The 24,789-nt window shown below is 41.8% G+C and overlaps 1 protein-coding gene across 1 annotated transcript in view; it reads right to left on the reverse strand.

The window, feature by feature from the left end:
- LRP2 (LDL receptor related protein 2) overlaps positions 1-24,789 on the reverse strand; it is a gene marked incomplete at both ends in the record, with an annotated part of 195,384 nt that overhangs the window by 10,865 nt on the left and 159,730 nt on the right. The window contains 13 exons of the mRNA XM_079709604.1: positions 2,114-2,290; positions 3,070-3,290; positions 4,358-4,486; positions 6,333-6,498; positions 8,232-8,375; positions 10,073-10,204; positions 11,232-11,363; positions 14,940-15,068; positions 17,576-17,698; positions 21,328-21,465; positions 22,323-22,439; positions 23,197-23,313; positions 24,295-24,414. Coding sequence (XP_079565730.1) covers positions 2,114-2,290; positions 3,070-3,290; positions 4,358-4,486; positions 6,333-6,498; positions 8,232-8,375; positions 10,073-10,204; positions 11,232-11,363; positions 14,940-15,068; positions 17,576-17,698; positions 21,328-21,465; positions 22,323-22,439; positions 23,197-23,313; positions 24,295-24,414 — 1,845 coding nt within the window. The remainder of the gene's footprint in view (positions 1-2,113; positions 2,291-3,069; positions 3,291-4,357; positions 4,487-6,332; positions 6,499-8,231; positions 8,376-10,072; positions 10,205-11,231; positions 11,364-14,939; positions 15,069-17,575; positions 17,699-21,327; positions 21,466-22,322; positions 22,440-23,196; positions 23,314-24,294; positions 24,415-24,789) is intronic.

Genomic DNA, 24,789 nt, shown 5'->3' on the forward strand with positions numbered 1-24,789 from the left:
ATTCTCACAATGTTGTTCCTGACCCAGCAACATTAGCATCACCTGGGAACTTGTCAGAAATGCACATTCTTAGGCCACCTCAGGCAAATTAAGTCAGAAACCCCTCAGGTGGGACCCAGCAAGGCATGTCCAACAAGCTCTCTAGACGTTTCTGGCACGCCCTAAAACTGGAGAGCTATTGGTCCAGAGTAAATGCTAACCTGGCACAGCTGGGCTGAGTCTCTGGCCTACTCATCAATCAACACTTTGCAAAGGAGGCTCAGAGTATCAGCTGGCTGAGATGCTTTTCAGGGAAAGTCTCCAGATTTTCCTCTGCCTGACTCCTGGGCTGTCCTCTTTACAGGGGCCAGAGGGGGCTCCACAGGTATACTGGGCTCTCCCCTCCTGCCCTTGAAACTGGCAAACATAAGAGCTGCAGGAGGATTTAGGACACAAGAGCTATTATATCAGGGGGGTCTGGAATGTTTTGGAGAAGGTCTGGAGAAGGGTAATCACTACCAGCAACACAAGGGGGCTAATCCCTAGAAAAGGCATTTGCCGCCAGTGTAATCTCCTGGGAGCCTCCGTTTTGCACTTCAGTTTGTCAAGACGGATTCAGGTTCTCAGAGTATCAGAGAACTCAGGGGGACCTCAGGCTCCACATCTGTTTCACAGGCAGGGATCAGAAGGGAGGTGACTTGTCAAAGGCCACACAGCCACAGAATGCAATCTGGAATTGGGTACACTGATAGCTGCACCAGAACAGAAAGGTGCTGAGCTTTGGGGTGAATGGCATTGAGTTTAAAAACCATTTCTGGGTTTAAAGCTTGTCCGCTGGTTGTGGGACTTGGGCGCACCAGTTACTAAATCTTTCCTATTGTCAGTTTCCTTACTTGTGAGATGAGAATTAAATCTCTTTATAAGTTTGGGAGAAGATTAATTGAAGAAGCAGATGTCTGGGTTAATCCTGAAGAGAGAATCTGACATACAGAACTTAATAAAAGTCTATTTCCTTTCCTCACTTCAAAAATGTCCTTTCCAGGCTTCCCTGGTGGCGCAGTGGTTGAGAGTCTGCCTACCGATGCAGGGAACACGGGTTTGTGCCCCGGTCCGGGAAGATCCCACATGCCGCGGAGCGGCTGGGCCCGTGAGCCATGGCCGCTGAGCCTGCGCGTCCGGAGCCTGTGCTCCGCAATGGGAGAGACCACAACAGTGAGAGGCCCACGTACCGCAAAAAAATTAAAAAAATGTCCTTTCACCACTATACTTTATTGATACTCTATAAAATAGACAACTGATGGGAACATACTGTATATCACAGGGAACTCTACCTAATACACTGTGGTAACCTAAATGGGAAGGAAGTCCAAAAGGGAGGGGATATCTGTATGACAATTGCTGATTCATTTTGTTGTGCAGTGTAGGCTAACAAAACATTGTAAAGCAACCATACTCCAATAAAAATTAATTTAAAAAAAGGAAGATATTTCCAAAAAAAAGATTTGACAGAATATTTTGATATATAATTACCTATATCTGAAATAAAAATCATTAAAGACATCAGTGAATAAAAATGTGCCCACTGGAAAAAAAAATAATGTCCTTTCCCTTTCACATTACTCCACACAATGATGATGAATCAGAACACAGGTAACCTGAGGAAGCAGGATCCAGAACTCAGAAAATGAGAAAGAAGAGAGGATGTAGAAATGCATCCTTTAAGCTTTAAGCTAAGGCTCGCATAGCTCAGGATGACTTGACTAGCCTGGCCTTGCAGTTGCTAGAGTGGGTAAGACTTCTGATGTCCACGAAGCCTCTCATGTGACTTGGCAACCCAACTCACATTTAGCAGGGGGTCTGACACCTACTGGATTCTGTGGCCTAAGAGTACAAACCCACAACTCCAAGCAGCAAAAAGGACAGAAGTATTCTTACTCCATATCTGCTGGTGGTGTGCACCATTTCATTCGACCTCCAATTTTATCTTCTTTGGTCAAAACGGTTAAAATACACACAGATAAAGACACACAGACACACACACATGTTTCAGGCACAGGGAGATCAGCCCATTATTATCCACCACCATTTTCCAAAAGAAACATAGCCATTAATTTGAAATAAGGTTGGTGACTACCTGACTGATTATATCTCCATTGATGGAAGATTCGAACTTGAGTGAGCCAAGGGTTCACTACCAGCAATTTCTCTTTCTCGTCTCGCCCAAATTTATCTTGGATCCATACTTCTCCCTTATCCTTAGATGTCCAGTATAACTGGCTCTCGAAGATGTCCAGACTATAAGGGGTCATTGCTGTTCACCCACAGGGGAAAAGCAAAACAAAACAAGGTTACTGAAAAGAAGATACCTGAGCCCCACTTTTATGTCAGAAGTCAAACTGCTTGGATCAATCTCTTAGGCAACACATTAAAATTCCAGCAACATTCAGGCAGACTCTCTGTACACACGACCATGAAAGTGTGCTGCACCAGGAGATCAAGATGACAGAAATTAAAATAGATCAATGCTTACTGAATGACACCAATTATAGGGGACTCGTGCACTTTCAAGTTGCTGATTTTATTTTTAGAAAACAATCTGTATGGCAGAGATCTTTTTTTTCTGTGAACATAAGACACCAGTTAGCAGAAAAACCTGTTACGTGCTGGATTGTTGCAGTTCTGTAGAGTTTAGATGAGAAAACAAAATGCTTCTCTCCTAGATGTTTCCAGTTGTGCATAAAAAGCAATCTAGCACATTAAAAACTAATGTACCTAGAAGTGGTTAGACACGGATTACCATTGGAACACAGGATGGCCATCTCTATCAGAGCAACCTAACAAGAAATGGTTATTTCAACATCTGCTGCTGACAGCAGGTTTTTTTAATTATACAAAAAGGACAAAAAGGGCTTAATAATTGCTAATAGATTCATTTGCATTTAAATCAGCAGCTGGGAGCTGGGCAGAGTGGTATCTAAGAAACAATAAGAAGCATCTCCTAAGATTAGGGTTCCTTCTTACAAAAATGGGCAAAGAGGCTGGAAACACATTAATTATTTAATATATGAAATTCTAAGTGAAATTTCTAACCTGCAATTGCAACAATTCTCCTATCGGTCCCATCATATTTGATGGTTTCAATAATGTCCTCCTTGAGGTCACTCCAGTAGATCCGGTCACCATTCACATAATCTATACAAAGGCCGGTTGGCCAACCGAGATCCTCCTGAACCAGGACTTTCCGACGCTGCCCATCCATCCAAGCAGACTCGATTTTAGGTTCTTTGCCCCAGTCAGTCCAGTACATAAACCTGTAACAGAAGGTTCCCTCATGGCAGCATTTCATCTAGTGGAGAAATCAACTGGTTTTCAAAGAGGCTTGGGTCCTAAATTATGCTATTTTTATACTTTACACAAGACAGGGAGAGAAAGGGGGGAGCCTGTGCATCTGTGATCTATCCTTCCTGAGAACTGCACTTTCCCAATAGAAACTGGCCAGCCCTGTCCAAAGATATATATCCAGACCTTTTAAAATATATAATCACGAAAGCTGTTCATTCTTCAAAAAATATTTCTTGAATGCCCGCTGTGTGAGAAGCCACTATCCTGTGTTTGGAACGTATCAGAGAACAAAACAGATTCCTTCCCTCATGGAGCTTACATTCTAACTCTTTGAAAAGGTATTACTTTGCATGCAATTAATACTTAATTGTAGAAGAACTGAGCAGACCAGGGACTGTACCCTTTAAACACCTAGAAAGGATCAGGCAGGCAAGATAAATGGGTGGAACAGGGCAGTTATGAATGTAGAGTGATGGGCAAACACCGCATCAAGCAAAGCCCTAAGAGTTCCAGGCAATACCGCGTCAAGGAAGGCATACCTACCTAACTTTACAAGTTCTTCTGATTTTTCAAGCCAAAAATACAAATATTTATTTTTAATTTAAATGTTATCTACTAAGTTTACAAAAAAACAAGAAACAAGAAACACTTAAAGCTCTGTGAAGTTCAAGTCCAATAAGTGTATGGGCCATATTTAGCCCATCAGCCACCACTTTGCAATGTCTAGTCTAAACCAATCATCAGGTGGTGGTCAATCCTTAAATTCTGTTGAGAAATGTGTGGGTTTTAGACAAACTGGGCTGTGGAAGAAGTGTGGCCAGAGGCCTTCCCCTGACACAGTGTCCATCTTCTGAAGCCTGTTTTGTCCTAAGTGATCTTTAGGGCATATTATAATTCTTGAAAATAGTCATAGGTGCCACTCAAAAAAGTCCAAGGACAATTTCAGTACAATTAGGAAAAAATAATTGAAGATATAATTTTTTTGAGAATCCAGTGGAAAATATCTAGAACATTAAGGACTCCTTCAAGTACTTACCCTAGTTTGGGATTCACAACTATTGCAGCTGGTTGATCCAGTTGAGTGGAAATCAGCCACTTTCTGTACCTTCCATCAAGTTCAGCCACCTCGATCCGCTGACTCCTGGCATCTGACCAGTAAATATGCCTGAATTTAGAGAGACAAAGTTAAACAATTGAAAAGTCTAGACTGGACTTCTGGGGAAGAGGTGTGAAGATGAGAGCATTTGGTTTGGAAGTTCTGGCCAACAAGACAGCTACTCAGACACCAGTGATGAGAGCACAGCCTCCCTCTCCCAGGAATGCCCCAATCTCTTCAGCCAAGGGGACATCTGTAGAAAGTTACAAGTGATGGGGTGTCGGATGAAGGGGATATTCAGCCAAAGCAGCTGTATCAGCCAGGATTGGTAACAATGACAAAACTCACATCCGGCATTATTATGAGACAATTGCTTCTAGATAGGAGTTGTGAGGTACTGTTGTCCTTTCATTCTGACTGCCTGTGAGTTGGCTTCCTCCTCAGCCAAGAGCCCACTGGAATCACTAGGAATCTGGCATCAGCTCCAAGGATGAGTGGAAATAGCCATTCAAAATAACAAACTCAGCAAAGCCATCCTGCCCTTATTCCATCCCTAAGGCTTCAGGACTCAGTCTCTAACAAGCAGAAAGAGTTCCAGGGCTTCCCTGGTGGCACAGTGGTTGAGAGTCCGCCTGCCGATGCGGGGGACGCCGGTTCGTGCCCCGGTCCGGGAAGATCCCACATGCTGCGGAGCGGCTAGGCCCGTGAGCCATGGCTGCTGAGCCTGTGCGTCCAGAGCCTGTGCTCCGCAACGGGAGAGGCCACAACAGTGAGAGGCCAGCATACCGCAAAACAAAAACAAAAACAAGAGTTCCAGCAGTTGCTTAAATTTACTCATTCATTAAGGCTGAGAAAAAGGTAAACCTTCAAACAAGAAGACAGATCTTGGTTGGTTGGTTTGAAGAAGGAAGTGGTTGGTTTGAAGAAGGAAGCGCTAAAGTCTAGAGTTTCCAGTTCATGACTCTCCGAGGTCTGGTTTCCTGACAGAAGTTGCTGAAATGAGTCTCCTGTTATGCTGCAGGCACAGTGGGACTTACTTAACTTCTGCAGAGATGCTCAAGTCTTCCAAGAGCACCAGACAAGTGAGTGAAAAGGTGAAAATTAATTAATACTACAAAGGATTCTCTGTTCTCCCAGAGTGCAGCAAACATTTTCCTTTATTAGTTCATTTCAAGGACATAAGAGGTTCTACAAATGGTTGAATTCTGACTGTAATGTAATTACTTTCCCACAAATGTCATTCCAACCCAAGGCTCTTCCTTGAAGAAGGAGCTTATTAATTCTTCCACATCAGTTTGCCTCTCATGCATGTATCTGATGACAAACCTACTTAAGGTTCTTATTTAGGTATCGTCCAAAATGTCTGGCTCTGGTCCCTGAAGTTCTAGACGGTATAGAAGAGCAGATCAAAGCTAACAGCTCTATTAACTCAAACCCAAAGATTAAACAGGGAAGTCAAATTTCCAATCTGTTCTGACAACATAGCCTCCTAAAAACACAACATGTGGGTTGTTCCTCCTCAAAGCAGTACCATAAAGAAACATGTTTGATCTCAACTGCTTTGCTGGCAGAATGTCAGTCTGTCCCATTTCTTCACAAAATGAACAGCGCTGCCATACTGAAAGTTCACTTTGGAATCCAGACCTCTGTTGGCAAGAATGCTCTCCTAGATAAAATATAAAATCTTGACCTTGGGGCTTTCCCAAAATTTTCATGGTACACATAGAATATAGGAAGTGATGATGTTTATATGACACAATGGGGAAGCAGAGGTAGTTGCTGAGGCTACACGAAGCCCGGGCATCACCCAGCTGCCCCTGAGTCTGGGACAGTTTAACTCATGTGCCATGGTGAGCAGAGGGGAGCTCTGGCCAGGAAAATAGAATAGGCAAGAGGAGAATGAGGCTAAACTTACCTTCCAACCCAGTCCACTGCTAATCCATCTGGCTGCACTATGTATTTCAGATCCAGGTTAACTTCCTTCACAGGATTATTGCTGCCAGATTCAAAGTTGGGGATGTAGGCACGTTTGATAGCACCAAAATTAGAGCCGTGCCCTAGCACAGTGTAATATAAAATACCTGTGGAGGCAAGACACACAGGTCAGTCTCCTGTTAGGAACACCAGGTAAGGGAGGAAATGGGTCTAATCAGGTGAAGTACTGTTCATTCATTGACACCTCTACCTCTTCGGCGTTCCTATAACACTAATAATTCAATTTAACCAGTACGATCAAACCTCAAAATCTATCATACTTGAGCTATTAGCTACAAATGCTTCAACTGATAACTTATGATACTTAGTCCTCTCTATTTGAAGGTAGTCCATTAAAATATATTTCAGCCTATTTACCCCCATTAGGATTATGTTCTAGTTTCCAAAACAGAACATATAGATAAACCAGGGGCAAATTGTTAAGAGTTTGAGTCCATACTAGCAATAAAGGAGCTGTGTAGATGAGAAATCTTATTTTATGTATAGACTAAAGGATATTGGACAGCAGGCATTTTAAAAAGCATAGGAAGAAGGAGACGCCAGAGGGAGGGGATATGGAGATATATGTATACGTATAGCTGATTCACTTTGTTATACAGCAGAAACTAACACAACATTGTAAAGCACTTATACTCCAATAAAGATGTTAAAAAAAAAAAAAGCATAGGAAGACGGTGACTTTCAAGGCACATACTTCCCTAGGTATGAACCATTCTTTTTTATTTTTTAAGATTTTTTTTTGATGTGGACCACTTTTAAAGTCTTTACTGAATTTATTATGATACTGCTTCTGTTTTATGTTTTGGTTTTTTGGCCACGAGGCATGTGGGATCTTAGCTCCCTGACCAGGGATCAAACCCATATCCTCTGCACTGGAAAGCGAAGTCTTAACCACTGGACCACCAGGGAAGTCCCTGAACCATTCTTGAAAAGTTCATTGTATTGTATAATGAAATGTGAAAACACAACAGCAATAAATCTTACATAGTTAGTTTGCAAAGCATTTTCATATCTGTCATCTCACCTGGTTTTCAAAACAACTCTCAGAGGAAGGCAGGCCGAACAAGATTACTGCTTTTATTTTACAGATAAGAAATGGAGATCCAGAGAATTGTTACAATTATTTAAGGTCATAAAGCTAGTAGATGAGGGAGACAGGCATAGAACACAAGTTTTCCTGCCCCACTACCGTCTCCCACACGCCATACAGAGCCATGAGGCTCCACAGTAAGCCTCATTCATTTTTCCTTCATTGAACACCCACCACACACACTGTACTAGATGCTGGGTCAGATGCCAGGCATGTAGAGATGAATTCGATTCAATCTCTGTCTCCAAAGAGTACACAGTTAAGATGTAGGGAGAAAAATACGTGGACAATTAGCTATAACTCAACATAACATGTGCTTTAGTAGAAGCACGTATAAAATGCTACAGGCTCACAGAACTGTGCCAGGAGGGATTATCAAAGACATCAGAAGGGAGGTGACTTTGAACTGGGTCTTTGAATAGAAATTTTCCAAGCGTACAACAGTGGGGAAGGCAAGGGCAAAGACAAGGAGATAGTAAACAATGGGACATGAGGTGATCCTGAAAGGATAGTCCCCAGAAATGGGAGAAGGTTCAGTGAGAAGGTGGGAGACACTGGCTGGGACGCACGGCCACAGCTAAATTGTCTGGAGCACGCTGGGTGGGGGGAGCATCCTCTTCCACTCAGACAACAACATTCACTCATTAGAAATAAATTCTCCAAAGTTCAACACTTTATAATTCAATGTATTCAACTGCTATCAATGACCGATGCCACAGTTATACTCACTGAGGCCTGTGCCCTCTGGATCCCAATCGTAATCCATAGCCTGAATGCGTTCCTGGTCTTCAAGGTACTCTGAGAACTTCTCAGATGAGAGATTGTATTTTCGAATTCGCACGTTTTCAGGCAGTAGCAGCAAAGGAGGGTAACCTGTAAACAAATGAAGGGCTGATTAATCTGTTTGAATGCTACCTGAACTTTTGTTTATGACAGTAGGATATAAAACAGCAGATATCCTCCCTGCCCTTAAAAAACAAAACAAAACAAAACAAAAAAGGAATTTTTCTAAAAATTGATCTCTGTTCATGAATAAAGCAGACCATCAACTGGGTTGCAAAATCTGTGACTGTCGACATCCCTGTCTCCATTTCAGGTAGAAAGCTAACATTTCTGTTAGGGATATTATCAGTTCTTTATCTTTGGGCAACAGTTTAAAGCTAAGCCAAGACTGAGACCCCTGGATAGCTACTTCTTTTTCACTGATTTTTTTTTTCACTGACAGTAAGACCAGATTGTAGACATTCAGTCTCACAGAAGAAATACAATATGTAGAGTCATACTAAAAGTTTACCCTGAAGTCCTCATTTCCCATTCTTTACTGACAGATTTTAGTGATTCTTTTAGCAGGCAATCAGCTCTGTGACCCAATTTAGCTTCTAGCTAATGACAAAAAACAGCTTGTTCTTGGTTAAAAAAATTTTTTTTTTTTACTTAAAGCAGCTATGTAAATGGTGACTCATTCCAAGATGCACTGCCTAGAATGTTTAAATTTTAATTTACTTTCATAATGTCACTTGAATCTAACTTAAGTAACTTTTGAAAGTTCATTTTATATATTTGCTTTATCCTGACATAATGTTTTATATAAATATTCTAATTTATTTCAGTCATCTCGTTAGTTAAGAGTTAAACATTTTCTAATTTGCTGCTTAATCACCACACCAACTGTTCAAATGCCTTCACTCTAGATTTCCTTCAGTGTCAAAAATGCTTGGAGGGTAAAATATTTAAGTATGCTAGTCAAATGTATGCTTTAAAAGCCCAATTTGTATGAAGAAATTGAACAGCCATTTTACCCTTCATTTGCAAAATAAAAATGCTATTTTCTTATCAAGTCCTTAAACTCATTTACAAACTTTAAATTCAAATCTATAAGATCATAAAGACCCCTTAACTGAGATATGCTGATTTAGATCAGACCTCTGGAAATCTGCACTATGATACTTCTGACTTTTATTGTCATTTCTATCTTGTATTTATTACTGCTTTCACTCAGGCCTGATTCCCAAATATTGGCATTAACCTAAAATGTAGAGCTAATCACTGAAGTTGCAAATAAGCCAGATGCTTTCTGTCTGTGATCAGTAGTCCATGAACAATAAAAAGACATTTCTCAACAGAATGTCCCTGATTTGCCCCAACTGACTGTGACCCATTGAATGGAATGCTTTTTGTGACCCGCTTTGGATTACTGAGCCTCAAACCTTGACCTCAGTGGACTGGGAGATTTTGGTGACCACCATCCTACAGGGAAGCACTTGTTGTTTGAATCCTCTGGAGAGTGACATCTTGTCCACTTTTTGAAGTTTTTATCCAGGTGGACCAGAGGCTAAATCCAGAATAATACGTAACCCCTGACTCTTGTTTTAACTCCTAGGTATTTGTTGGGGGGTTGTAGTTAGTGTTTTAATTTGGCAGGGGAGGAGAGAGGAGAAGAGGGTGGATGGGTGTTGGAAGAGAAGTAGCTGGTGAATTTACAAAATAAGACTCTAGAGTTTATTTCCTGGTATACTGTACTCATCAGCATTGCTGGGTACATCAGTTAATCCCAAGGTCAACCATCCTACCGTCAGCTGCACACCGTCCTCCGTGGCTGTCAGTCACAGACCTGAACCCTTCGGCGCAGGAACACTCGTAACTTCCTTTGGTGTTAAGGCAGTTCTGGGGACAAGCCCCAAATTGTTCACATTCGTTGATGTCTGTAGGCAAAATAAAACCAAGTGGGCAACATCTGCTCCCATCCATTCCTCAGAGACCCTGCTTCTGTTTCAATACATATTCACGAGCAATAAGGATGAGAAGAGTGCAGATGAACATAAGCAATGATGCCAATGTTTGTGGAACACTGACCAAGTTTCAGACACTGTTTCACATGCTTTTCATGTTTTTTCCTCATTTAATCTTCCAACAAGAGTCTCTGAGGTAGGGACTATTATTGAACCCAAAGTCCCAAAGACCAGATTTAAACAGAAGCAGTCTGACTCTGTACAATAGCAGAACAAGATTTTCCCTTTGGGGAAGCAGCTGTTGTGCTATTGATGTTTGGTATCACTTCCCTCCTGCTAATTGGCTTCAGAAAGGGAAGTCATTGATTGTTTTTTTCAATTGAGTTCTTAAGCTTCAGCCCTTAAAAGAACTATTCTAATCATCTGAGTATGGCACATCATGAGATAGGAACAGTAAATTCAAATGATCAAATACACCTAAAATCATACTTGATATTTACCATTCTTGATAAGCTCCCTTAGGACCCCACACCTGGGAACTCATTTCCGTCTGATGTAAGGAGGTATGTAATAAATACGTGTTGTTTGAAGAAAGTAAGGCTTGTGTTGTATAGCTGATTCACTTTGTTATACAGCAGAAACTAACACAACATTGTAAAGCAATTATACTCCAATAAAGATGTTAAAAAGAAAAAAAAAGAAAATTTGATCTCAGACACTGGTACAGTAAGTAGCCATCATCACTCAGGTCTTCATTAATCCTATCAATTTCACAGACATTACTGAAGATGAGCTACAGCCCAATGCTCTGCAAGGCACCAGTAAGACAGCCTGGGGAAAAAGCAACTGGCATCCTTGAATCATGGTCCTAGCTCATGAGCTAGGACCATGAGCTTAGCCCCATGAAGGGAATTAAACCATGTTTAGTAAAAGGGAATGAATGGAGAATCTAAAAAGTACAAGGTTCTCCCTAATAGGAAGTGGAGGAAATATACTCTACCTTCACAGGAGTTTCTGTCGAAACTATTGGCTTCGAACCCAGGTCTACAGGAGCAGATGAATCCTCCTTCACTTAATTGGGTACAGTTGTGTTCACATAGATTTTCAGCACATGACCTTTCTTTTCCTGTATCTGAAAAACAAAATCCCAGCATTACAAATGAAAAGTACAAAGCATATCAGCCACAAATGAACAGTCAAGTGGTATATCAGAAGAACACCTACAGATAGCCAATTACAGAACATCTTGAGATGACCCCTTTCCATAAGCTTTGCAGAATATCAGAGACCTCTGTATAGGGATATCTGATAATGGCTTGAAAACCATTTGTACAAATACATGTAATGTTAGATCCTTGAGGCAATTTTCTGATTATACTCAGCACCGCCAGGCTCATTCTCAGAGCATCCAGTTCTGGACAGAATCACAGCCAAGGACTCTTCACAACTGTAACCACCTGCTCCACTATCTTAATATTATATAATTATATTTATATATAAATAATGTTTATATATAAATAGATACATCTCAATTGTGTGTATACATGTATATATATATACACACATGTATAAATAAAAGACACTGATACACGTATCTCCTGACTCAATTCTTTTAAATAAAAATAGATTTATATCTATTTGTCTTCTATAGTAGGCAATGAAGTGAACTTAGTCACTTCTCAGGGTCTCTTAAGGCAGGGGTCCCCCACCCTCAGGCCGCAAACCACTACCGGTCCACAGCCTGTTGGGAATAGGGCCGCACAGCAGGCGGTGAGTGGCGGGCGAGCGAGTGAAGCTTCATCTGCGGCTCCCCATCGCTCCCCATTGCTCCCCATCGCTCGCATTACTGCCTGAACCATCACCCCCCACCCCCAGCTCCCATCCGTGGAAAAATTGTCTTCCTGGTGCCAAAAGGTTGCGGACCACTGCCTTAAGGTACAATGACTATGAGTATATGTGGTTTGAATAAACAAAAAACATTCAGTTTCAAAAAACACAAAAGAAAGCACAATGACCTTCAATGGAATGCTGCCCTTGGATTTCATACTTAAAAGCTTTATACGTGAAACTCTTATACTAAAGGTCTAGTCTGAGCTCTTAACAATGACACATTGCTAAATAAGTCTGTTCAGATTTTCTATTTCTTCCTGAGGCAGTTTTAGCATTTTTTGTCTAAGAATTTATCCATTTCACCTAAGTTGTCTAATGTGTTGGCTTGAAGTTTCTCATAGCATTTCTCTATTACCTTTTAAATTTCTGTAAGGTTGGTAAGTAATGTCTCCACAGCATTGCTCAATAAATGTGACCTTATTTTTATCAACATGAATAGCCTTGAGCCAATCACATAACCTCTCTGAGTCTCAAGTACATCATGAGGCTTTGTGATTTCCTCCCTAGTTCTAAAATCTATAATGTGATTTAGGGATCCCAGGAGGTAAAAATTTCTGGACCAAGTGTTCCCTTGAATGAGTTATACTCTTGTGAAACAAGAGTCTTTAACAAGAGCAGAACCCTATAACATTATGAGATTCATCCTCAAATGTCAAGACCTTCCTGTAACTTTTTTCATTTGAAAACAATCACCATTTTAATTCATAATACAAGAGATCTCTCCCAACCCAGATATATGATACTCTATTTCAGAAGTAGACACTCTATTTTCCATTTTATGAAGAAGGAATAAGAACTACCAGACAGAGAAATAGCAGGTCAATCTATCTCTGTAATCACATAAATAATATTTGTAACCTGAAGTTAACTTCTTTTCTTTATCCCTCAATGGTATAAGAAAAATGTTAATGTCTTTCCTTCCATGATTTTAAAATATTTTTAAAAAAGAAAACAGGGCTTCCCTGGTGGCACAGTGGTTGAGAGTCCACCTGCCAATGCAGGGGACACGGGTTCGTGCCCCAGTCCGGGAAGATCCCACATGCCGCGGAGCGGCTGGGCCCGTGAGCCATGGCCGCTGAGCCTGCACGTCCCGAGCCTGTGCTCCGCAACGGGAGAGGCCACAACAGTGAGAGGCCCGTGTACCACAAAAAAAAACAATAAAAAACAGAAAACATATGTCCAAAACACTTCAGTGATCCTGTTTAAAAGAAAAGGAGGAGGAAGAGGAGAAGAAAGGAAAAGAAAAGGAAAGCAAGTGGATTAGCAGCATCCAAGAACTGGTGTTTTAAATAAGAATTCTATGTCTTAGTCAAATTAGCCCACTGCAGTAAGACTGAATTCTATATCACAGATCTCCTTAATATCTGAAAAGAAATGCTGCTTCCATAACATATTAATGCCTGTGATACCTATTTCCTTTAAATAAAACTTGCTTTTAATTAAATGTCATTTGAATTAAAAGTACTGTGGTTAATTTTAAGGCTTTCAATTGGCACAGGTAACTAAAAGAGAAACCAATGTTTGACCTAAGCCTAACTTGGAAATATTCCAAAGTCCTGGAACCATTCACTTATCAGTCTCTAGGCAGCAGAACCCAAATCTACCTTTGGGTTTTACAAATTCCATCATGTTTATGCTTTTTAAATATTTAATCAAGTCACATTATTATGTCAATAACTCCAGGCCCCATTGAGAAAGTGTGTGAAACAAATGGCAAATCAACTCAACATGGCTGATTCTTCATCTTCTTTTGTAACCCACACAGGAGAAAATTTGCCAGGAAATCTTTGGGGCGCCTCAGAAAAAGGCGATTAAAGCCCACAAAATTGAAAGCACGTGGAGCTAACTAAGGTGACTAAGTCCAGACTTGTAGGGTTTGAAGAACTCCCTCCTTTTTCCTAAGAAGAAATCGAGGCCTGACGAAGTCAGTATGTACTCAAAGTGGCACAGCTAGTTGCAGAGGAACTAGAAGCCGGCTCTTCCAGACTGCAGTCCCAGGACTGTTCAAATTCTGCCTCTGCCACTCTGTGTGACCTCAAGCAAGTTACTTAAGCTCTCTGAGCTTTATTATATAGTTAGACATAATAGCAGTAATCCCCTGGAGCTATCTTGAGTGACAAATTAGAGAATGTATGTGAAAGCATTTCATAAATGCTATAAAGGACTACCAAAGTGCGAATTATTAGCATGCCCTTCCAAGATTTCCATCACAATATTAAGCTAGAATCATCCCTGATTGCATACATCATCCTTTCCCTACACAAAATCCTCTCTTAAAAATAAGTGGTCCTTCCAAGGTCCCCTGTGACATTTCCATTCTTACCAGCCATTCTTTCCCTATGTGCCAAAGATACTGCATTTGGCTTAAGACGAAAAAATGTACAAACTAAGAAACAAAATTAATAGCTTTAAGGTGCTGAGAGGCACCTAATGAACTGGGAACAGGATATGCCCTGCAGTTAAACAGATCAGAGTTCAAATCCTGACTCAGTTTCTTAATGACAGGAAGACATAGCCAATTTATTTAACCCGTAAGCTGGTTTCCTCACTTGTTTAAAAGACAGAGACAGAGAGACAGACAATACCTAACTCATAGGATTGTTACAGGGATGAAATGAGATAATCCATGTACTGTTTAGCACAATGTCTGGTATAGAATAAGTGTTCAATAACAGGTAGCTACGGGCTTGACTGCAGTTCAGAACACAATGTGTAAATTAAAGAGAAGCACGGTTATCGTCTACTTTATGTTATTGCACGCTTCCAGTAGGTTAACCTGAGTTACTACAATGAAGTATAAAAATAAGTATTTACTTACTGCATCCCGTCTCATCAAAATGGTCACCACAGTCATTGACATCATCACATACCAGGTGCTGTGAAATGCAATGTCCATTGCTACACTTAAATTCATCTTCTGTACAAGGTCTAGGAGTCGGTTCTACACCTAAAATTTAAGAATAAGGCAAAGTCAAAACTTTTTCTTCTGTGACACACGACGCTTCCTTCGGTGGCAGAGGCAGTATTTCCACAAATAAGCTCGTGCGCTTCCCTACAACCCCTCGTCTCCCTTGCAGTTAGGTTGGGACCATGTGTCTAGGTCAGGCCAATGGACTATGAGTTGGAGGTGACACGTGTCACTTCTGAGCTGAAGCTATTAAAGCCTATGTGCCTCCCTGCTCAGCAACCCAGCGACCATGTGTATCAGGTGGCCTCGCGTCAAGATGGAGAAGGGCATGCAACCTGCACTGGCCTTTACGTGAGTGAAAAATAAGCCTTTGCTACATCACACCACTGAGAGTTTGAGATTTGTTGGTTGCGGTCACTAGTATTAATTACCCTAAATGATATAGAAGTAGGGCACTTCCATAACAAAAACCTAAAATATTCGGCATTGGCGTCAGTCAGGAGGCAGGCACCGAGGAAAGTGATCCCAAAGGAGGGAAAGATGGAGGCCTGTGTTACGCAGTGGCAAAGTATTTGTAAAGTTGTCACCTTGGAAAAACTGGAAGGCGGACCACATGTTCACTGAACTTGTCAATCTGGGCAAAGAGGTTAGAAAATGGAATGTCGGTAATGTGCACGGGTTGCCATTACCTAAGTTTGGCAAGAAAGAGATAAGCTCGGGGAAGAACTAGTTGATTTACAAGCAGAAAGCAAAGAAAATAAAGTCCAGAAATTTGCAGTTTGCAGAGAACCTACTGCATTTAGATGACACAAGACTCTGAAGTTTAAAAAGGACCAGTCAAATCTCTTAGTTGAATTAAATGACTGCCCGTCTACTTTTCTGGCCTGAATATAACGGATAAAGTTGACACAAAGGTGCATGAGGGAAACAAAGCAAAGAAATGCAACAAATTCAAGAACTGTGTCTCAAAAAAAACCCCAAAACCAAAACAAACAAACAAAAACACTGACTAAGGTTATTGACACTTAGAACTAACTGGAAGCAAGCAGATCAAAAGCCTGCTCGGTTTCTGAAACATATGACCAAATAAACCAAAACACTGTGACTGAGGTGACAAAACTCTTGGGCCCCCAAACTTCTACAAGCAGGGAGTGGCTGGGAAAGCTGTACTGCCCCTAAGGAGGGCATACTCCCCTGTTCCCTCTTCATTTGAAGAGGGATATAGACAAGCAACCACTCCCAAAGGGCAGAGGCAGAGACAATGAGGAAAAATGGGCATAGGTGCTCCTCTGAGGGCAGAGTCTTGACCTCATCAATGAATCTCCTCCAACCCCCACTATATAAGGGCCTTCATAATGTCTGCACAGGGTAAACATACAATTTACTCTCCAAGTCGATATGCTTGTGAGAGGGAATTAACAATTCCACTAGGGCAACAGACGTAAATCAGAACTGTCCTGGGCCAACATGTGCCACCATAGCCCAGTGGCATTTCAGAATTGCTACAGAACAGGGATGGCAATGAGTCTCTCATTCTTTCTTTCCCAATGAGGATGTTTATTTCCATTATGCTCCCCCTGCTCTACCACTATCTACTGGGGGCAGGAGACACAAATAAAACTAGTCTCTTAGTTTATGGGTCTCCAGACCAAGAGGAAACACATCTGGAATTGATGGCATGACTAGTGCCTGTTCCCTGGAGCTCCTGGATTTCATTTACTGAGAGGGACTCTGGGTTATGTCCCTGGGGGAGGGGTTAAGAGTGTTCTATGCATGGAAAGAAAAGTGCACAGGGAATTTTAGTGACACCAGGGTAAATTGTGGTAGAAACAAATGGTGTTCACTAAATATCCAGGCACTTCCTTGCATTTCCCAGTCCCCCTTGCAGTTGGATTGGGACCACGTGACTACTGCCAACCAACGGACTGTGAGCACGCGTGACACCTGTCACTTCCAAGGCCCAGGAAGTTAGGAATGTCTCCTCCATTTCTCTCTTCTCCTGCCTCAGCAACCTTGAAGACTATGTGTTCCAGATGGCATAATTACAGGATGGAGGGAGCTGCCTGACCTTCATCAAACTTTAGTCCTCTGCTGTCTTAAGCTATTGAAATGTTGCAGTTCGCCTACTGTGATGGCTAGCAGTGATTCCTCTAACATCCTGCTCCATGAGATGACTTTTAGTTTCCTACCCCTTTTTTTCCACTCTGGGATTTGACCACATGCTACGAATGTCCGGCTCCACTGAAAACTGGCAGGATTGATAGGGGAAATGGACAGAGAAGAGGGAAAGGGGTAAACCCGCCCCAATTTTCTTTTTTTCTTTTTTGCGGTACGCGGGCCTCTCACTGTTGTGGCCTCTCCCGTTGTGGAGCACAGGCTCCGGACGCGCAGGCTCAGCGGCCATGGCTCACGGGCCCAGCTGCTCCGCGGCATGTGGGATCTTCCTGGACCGGGGCACGAACTCGTGTCCCCTGCATTGGCAGGCGGACTCTCAACCACTGCGCCACCAGGGAAGCCCTCCCTTCTCCCTTTTGACTTTTACTTACAGTTCTCCTTCTTCTCATCACTTCCATCTCCACAGTCATCCTCATGGTTGCACAGCTCGTGACGATAAATGCAGCGATTGTTGTCACACCGGAAACGGTGTGGTGAATCACAGGGAACACTCACTAAAACACAGATGGAAAAGCAAAAATACAGGTTAAGAGCAAAACATAAGGGTCAGTATCTAAAAACACTCCTGTGCCAGCTCCAGGCTTGCTTGATTCATCCCTTCATTGGCTTGATCGATTAACCAATCGACAAATAGCTCTTGAGTGTCTAGTTGACACCATGGCAGGCATCAGATTCAACTGGGAAAAAGAAAGACGCAATCCTTATCCTCATGGGATGTTTATTCTAGCAGGAGAACAGACTTTCCAAACTAACCATTCAACTACAACTGTGATAAGAGCCACAAAGGCAACATGCTGTGAAAGCATCTACTGTGGAGATATGATATAGATCTGGGGGAGGAGGGGTCAGAAGAGGCTTCACATGGAAAAATTCTGAGTCAGGAAGGCAGGCTTCTGGACCTGAATAAAAGGTCTCTGGGCTGAAGCATGGAGTGAGGAGGACAATGGTGGCCAGGAGGCTGGAGGGGCCAGCAGGACCATACCTGAGCCAAGAGGCCACTGTTTGTCCCTCTGACTGGAGTTCTCATTGAGTGTCTAGAACACAAAGTCTTTTCATTAAAGTTTTACACCATGATGGACTTTCCTACCTGAATTCCCTCACTTATTGCACTTAAAGTTGCTACTTCAAAAGCAAACCCTGACTCACTTTATTATCCAGAATTAGACCTCTGGCTAATGCTTGTGTCCCTGTAGAGGAGCCTACCCAGGTCCCTTGGTTGCTACAGGGAAACAGTCCTCTATGCATGTACCAGGAATTCAGTGAACTCAACACACATGTGTTCCTCTTTCCTATGGAGGACTTGGGCTGTTTGATTTTCCTTCTGCCTTGGTCCCACAAACAGGGAGCAAGAGGAGAGACCTGTAATGAGGTTGGGTGAAAAAATTCAGCTCTGAGGGCTTCCCTGGTGGCGCAGTGGTTGAGAGTCCGCCTGCCGATGCAGGGGACATGGGTTCATGACCCGGTCCAGGAGGATCCCACATGCCGCAGAGCGGCTGGGCCCATGAGCCATGGCCACTGAGCCTGCACGTCTGGAGCCTGTGCTCTGCAACGGGAGAGGCCACAATAGTGAGAGGCCCGTGTACAGCAAAAAAAAAAAAAAAAAAAAAATTCAGCTCTGAGAACTGGTTCTTGGAAGTATCATTAAGTATCATTAAGCAAGAATTATTTGCTGTGAAAGGCAAATGCAACATTATAAAACAGTGTTGGTCACTTTTTCATGTGGCTATATGTCTCTGCCTCCGCAAAGTTTAATTTTACTAACTATGGGCACTTTTAGAGGGAAGCAACTTCCTGAGGACTTCTTTGAAAGTTACACATGCTTAAGATGTTTTTCAAGATTCATCAAGTGAAAAACAAAACAAAACATGGTTAGTTCCTTATACAAAACTAAGATATGGCAAGGAAATTGTTCGGATGCCACTGGGAAAATATAATGTACACTAATTCAAAGTTCTCTGGGGAGTCAAATCCCTGGGCTAAAAATGAATTGTTTTCGAAGGCCACAAAATGTTTAAAACTATGGACGTTTGCCCAACTTTCTCACGTCCCAAGTAGAGAACTAAGCGGGAAGGCCAAGTGAAAGCACACTAATGCAGATGAATCTAGGAAACTGAATGGAAGAGGTGATGAGAACCTCAGAAGCAAGTTGCAGCTAAGTCAGACTAGGAGTTAACCAAGAGTTCCAGAAGTAATGTTTCTGGGAGTGCCTTCTCCTGTGTTGGTGGCTTTTACTTACATGAAATGCTTAAGCTTTAGCTTGCATCAGTATCACCTGGAGGGCTTATTAATGCAGAGAGTGCTAGGTCCCCCTGCCAGAGATTCGGATCGGGTAGATCTGGGGTGGGCCCATGAATCTGTATTTCTAACATGTTCCCAGGTAATGCTGACTCTCCTAGTACAGAGATGACACTCTGAGAACTACTGCCCTCAAGTCTCTCCAATGACTCAAAGCATGGAGCAAAATGACCAAAACAAACTCTATTTTCATTCACTTTGTTAAAATCAGTAGTTCTCAACAAGGAGACTAAACTAAAAGCTAAGGAGCTTTCTCAATATACATTTTGCCCAGGCCTGACATGTCCTTGGACATTCTGGTTCAATAGGTCTAAGCCTAGGGTGGGACCAGAGCGTGTGCTTTTGAAACACCTCTCCCCACGTGATTCTGATGGGTACCCAAATTAAGACTCACTGGTTTAAAAAATAAATAGAAGCAAGAGGGAAGAGATATGGGGATATATGTATATGTATAACTGACTCACTTTGTTATACAGCAGAAACTAACACACCATTGTAAAGCAATTATACTCCAATAAAGATGTTAAAAACAAAACAAACAAAAAAAAACCCAATAAATGCTGGAGAGGGTGTGCAGAAAAGGCAACCCTCTTGCACTGTTGGTGGGAATGTAAATTGATACAGCCACTATGGAGAACAGTATGGAGGTTCCTTAAGAAACTAAAAATAGAACTATCATACAACCCATCAATCCCACTACTGGGCATATACCCTGAGAAAACCATAATTCAAAAAGAGTCGTGTACCAAAATGTTCATTGCAGCTCTATTTACAATAGCCAGGACATAGAAGCAACCTAAGTGTCCATCAACAGATGAATGGATAAAGAAGATGTGGCACATATATACAATGGAATATTACTCAGCCATAAAAAGAAACGAAACTGAGTTATTTGTAGCGAGGTGGATGCACCTAGAGTCTGTCATACAGAGTGAAGTAAGTCAGAAAGAGAAAAACAAATACCGTATGCTAACACATATATATGGAATCTAAGAAAAAAAAAAAAGGTCATGAAGAACCTAGGGGTAAGATGGGAATAAAGACACAGACCTACTAGAGCATGGACTTGAGGATATGGGGAGGGGGAAGAGTAAGGTGGGACAAAGTGAGAGAGTGGCATGGACATATATACACTACCAAATGTAAAATAGATAGCTAGTGGGAAGCAGCCGCATAGCACAGGGAGATCAGCTCGGTGCTTTGTGACCACCTAGAGGGGTGGGATAGGGAGGGTGGGAGGGAGGGAGATACAAGAGGGAAGAGATATGGGAACATATGTATATGTATAACTGATTCACTTTGTTGTAAAGCAGAAAATAGCACACTACTGTAAAGCAATTATACTCCAATAAAGATGTTTAAAAAAAACCAAAAAGATGTTTAAATAAATAAATATGCATCATACAACAGAAAAGAATTAGATGGGCTTGAATTATGATGTAACGTGAAGTGACTAAGGACTAACTAGTTTTAAAATGTCCTAAAGGTGTTCTCTGAAGCTCTGGGGGTTTAGCAGAAGTACTCTGAGGGGCACTGAAAGTAGGATGGAGCAGGAGAGATGTACAGCCCCGCCCTACCTCAGACTTCAACCACGACGGATCTGCCGCTATTTATGCAAATTGCCTTTGAAGGCCACAAAATGTTTAACACTATGGATGCTTGCCCAACTTTCTCATGTTCCAAGTAGAGAACTAAGCAGGAAGGCCAAGTGAAAGCACACTAATGTAGATCATGTGTCCAGTACTCAAAAAGTGTACAACCGCCCTCCTGGATCACATGTTCCACATAAAAATCATTGACAACACCACCCCCAGTCTCTCTCACTCACAGCACAGATGAAGTTCTTCATCAGAACCATCGCCACAGTCGTTATCACCATCACACTTCCAAGATGACTGGATACAAACATGATTTTTACATTCGAACATAGTAGCTGGGCAGTATGCCCCGTTGGGAAAGCGAGTGGCTGTTGGTGGGGAGGAGACATAGTCAAATTATTAGAAAAAGACACTTTTTGGAAAGCTATCCGGCTATTTCTCCTTTACAGAAAGAGCTCTCCTAATGGAAAGAGTTCCATTATAGCCTGCTCTTCCTGATTCAGCCAGATGTTCTGTGGCTTTAAACTGTCTGAAATTCTGATGGAATGTTTCTTAAGGATAGATGACCAAGCCCAGTATTCAATGACATGAGTCATTCAGCACTGCACTTTTTCATTATAGGCAAGTGCAACCCTTCAGTGGTGTCAGCACCGGCTTTTCCTATCATCCATTTATACAGTCTCTTGGAAACCAGGTTTTAAGATGCGGCAACTGCATTATCAACAAAATCCATCATGGATAATCATCAACAGTTAATATTTATTCAGTGATTCAAAAAGACTAAAATGCAAATGATCATATTGGCTTTATACTTTTAAACAATTTTATATGCCATTATTCAATTCACAAAATGTTTAATGCTGGGACTTCATTATGTTTGAATACCCTTTTATTCATTGCTTGAATATTCTTTTACCTGCCAAGTTTTTATCCAATTAACGATTTGTAGAGTAGCTGATAACATATAAATACTTTCGTTAGCACAGACACTTAATATATTCTCTATTTGAAATATTATTAATGAAATGCACTTGAATGTCTACTGTGAAATATATGGACATGGTGACTCAGGCCCCAGGTAAACTGATAATTATCAATGAATGCTGAATAGAAAATATCTATGGTCTTTTAATATGAGAAGTGGTGGCTGATGGGAAATGTTGGGTCTAAACTGCCATATCCATACATTTCAGACGAACGGTGCCAAGGGTGTCTAGAAACTTACGACAAGTGGCTTCATCAGAGGCGTCGTGACAATCGGCAAACCCATCGCATTTCATTTGGTCAGGAACGCAGTGCCCACTGTCACACTGAAAATATCCAGGATGGCAGGTCATCATCTCTGAAGAGAAAAGACTGTCATTTCCAGGATGCCTTGGCATTCTCAGACAACTGTTAGTTCCGTGGAGGGTAGTAAGTCTTCCATCACATTCCTATCCATACCCGGTCACTGGCTCACAACAAACCCACGCCTTGTGGTGAGCGAGTAAATAAATTCTCAAAGGTACACCTTCCCCGTTCAAAATATGGAGATGGAAGTAGCGATCTCTCCTCTATTAAATATCTCTAGCTCTTAAACTTTTCCTCAAAACCCTGAACTCCCCAACTTTTACTGTTTTGCATGCTGATTTTTCTCAGACTCAACCCTTAATCAGTAAGAGCTATAAAACTACTTGGGGTTTATGATTCCTATTCTAACATCTGACCTCTACACCAGGGAGCTACAGCCATATATATCTTAGGGCCACTTTCTGGAGAACAGTAGGAAGACCAATGTTTTTATTTGTTTATAAGGTCCATGCAGATTAAAGTCTGCTCTTAGTGGAGGTTTAAGTTAAAATGAGATTTTTAAAACTCTCCTGAGATTTTCCCCTATTATTATTGATCTAGACTGCTATAAGGTAATCATAAAGCATAGAAAATATATATAAAGCAGAAGGTACTGTAATGCTAAGGTTTATATATTACATAAATTACACAGAAATCATTTAAGTCTAAAAAACCTTCCAAACACACATGTGAAGTCCCTACTTCCGACCAATATGCTGACCCTAGTACAAGACTCTCTGGAAAGCTCCTTAAAGAGCTGTGACAGTTACCGCAGTCCCGCTCATCTGAGTTGTCCCCACAGTCATTGTTTTGGTCACAGATCCATCGAGAAGGAATGCAGCTCTGATCGTCACAACGAAACTCGCTCTCTGTGCATTCCCGGGGGGCTGAAAAAGAAAGCCACATGGCCATCAGAGGGCACCAGGAATCATACATAGGGGACAGGCTTGTGGACTGGCCTAAGTGTCCTCTGTGCCTAACACCCTCCTGTGTCCCAAGTCCCAGACTATCCAGTCCCCAAAAATAGACTTTCCACCTCAATTGTAAGTCTGTAAAGAATGGACTTTGTCAAAAAGTTTGTCCAAAGGTGATTTAATCTTAAGATAATTTTTCATTTCCTGAAACTCCAGATAACCTCCTATAGGATTCAACATGAACTTTCTTATGAACAATAAAATGCCAATTGGATCGCCCTTTTGTGTAAGAAGTTTTTTTTTTTTTTTTTTTTTTTTTTTTTGCGGTACACGGGCCTCTCACTGTTGTGGCCTCTCCCGTTGCGGGGCACAGGCTCCAGACGCACAGGCTCAGCAGCCATGGCTCACTGACCCACCCGCTCTGTGGCATGTGGGATCTTCCCGGACCGGGGCACGAACCCGTGTCCCTTGCATCGGCAGGCGGACGCTCAACCACTGCGCCACCAGGGAAGCCCCAAGAAGTTTTTAGTCCATTGATAATTGCAGGTGTAATCAGCATCCTGATTCTCTCAACTGCCTATACCTTCTTACTTCCAAAAGGGGACTAAAGTCAGAATGTATTTCATGTTAGTTAATCTGAAATCAATATATATCATAAGGCAATGATATATTGTAAGTCACCTCAAGTTCTTTTTGAAAAAAAAAATAAACTTGAGTGTAAATAAATAAATAAGAGACAAAAGATATGCTTGGGTAATATTCTTCTCCCAGAGCTTGATTACAAGCAGCTGAGAAGGAGATGAAAAAGTAGTAATGTACCAGTTAGAAAACAAGAGATCAGGTAGCCATCCTCCCACCCTTTGAGGATGAACGGCATAGACAGTTGAATTACAGACAAAGAGCAGACATCACCACCCCAGTGGCACGTAAGGATGAAGGACCCTGAACACTCACTACAGTTTTCCTCATCTGAATGGTCTCCACAGTCATTGTGCCCATCACATCTCCAGCGAAGAGGGATGCAGTGGTGATTTGTACAGCGAAATTCCCCAGAAGGTTTGCATGTCAGCGACTCTGCAAAGCACAGTCATTGCAAATACTTCAGAAACCCATGGTCAAGAAATGTCGAAGTAGTACTGGCTTTCTTGTGAGATGGTCTGAGGCTTAAGCTACCATATTCTCAAAGCTCCCAGAAAGAGGAATGTCAGCCACATTCACTGTCAATATTCCTCTTTAGGCTAAACTGAATCTATCCTACTGTTAGAAACTAGATCCATTCTCTTTTGTAGAAACTGTTCAAAAAATGATTTGGTCCCTGGCTTGCAATTTGCAATGAAGGCCTGGAAAGGAAAATTAAGCGATGCCACCAGCAAACAATACATGTCCATCACATTGTCTTTAGTTGATTAGATTCAGTGTTCTTATTAAAATAACCCAATATCTTCCTTA

This window comes from Hyperoodon ampullatus (assembly GCF_949752795.1).
Source record: "Hyperoodon ampullatus genome assembly, chromosome: 8".
NCBI lineage: Eukaryota > Metazoa > Chordata > Mammalia > Artiodactyla > Ziphiidae > Hyperoodon > Hyperoodon ampullatus.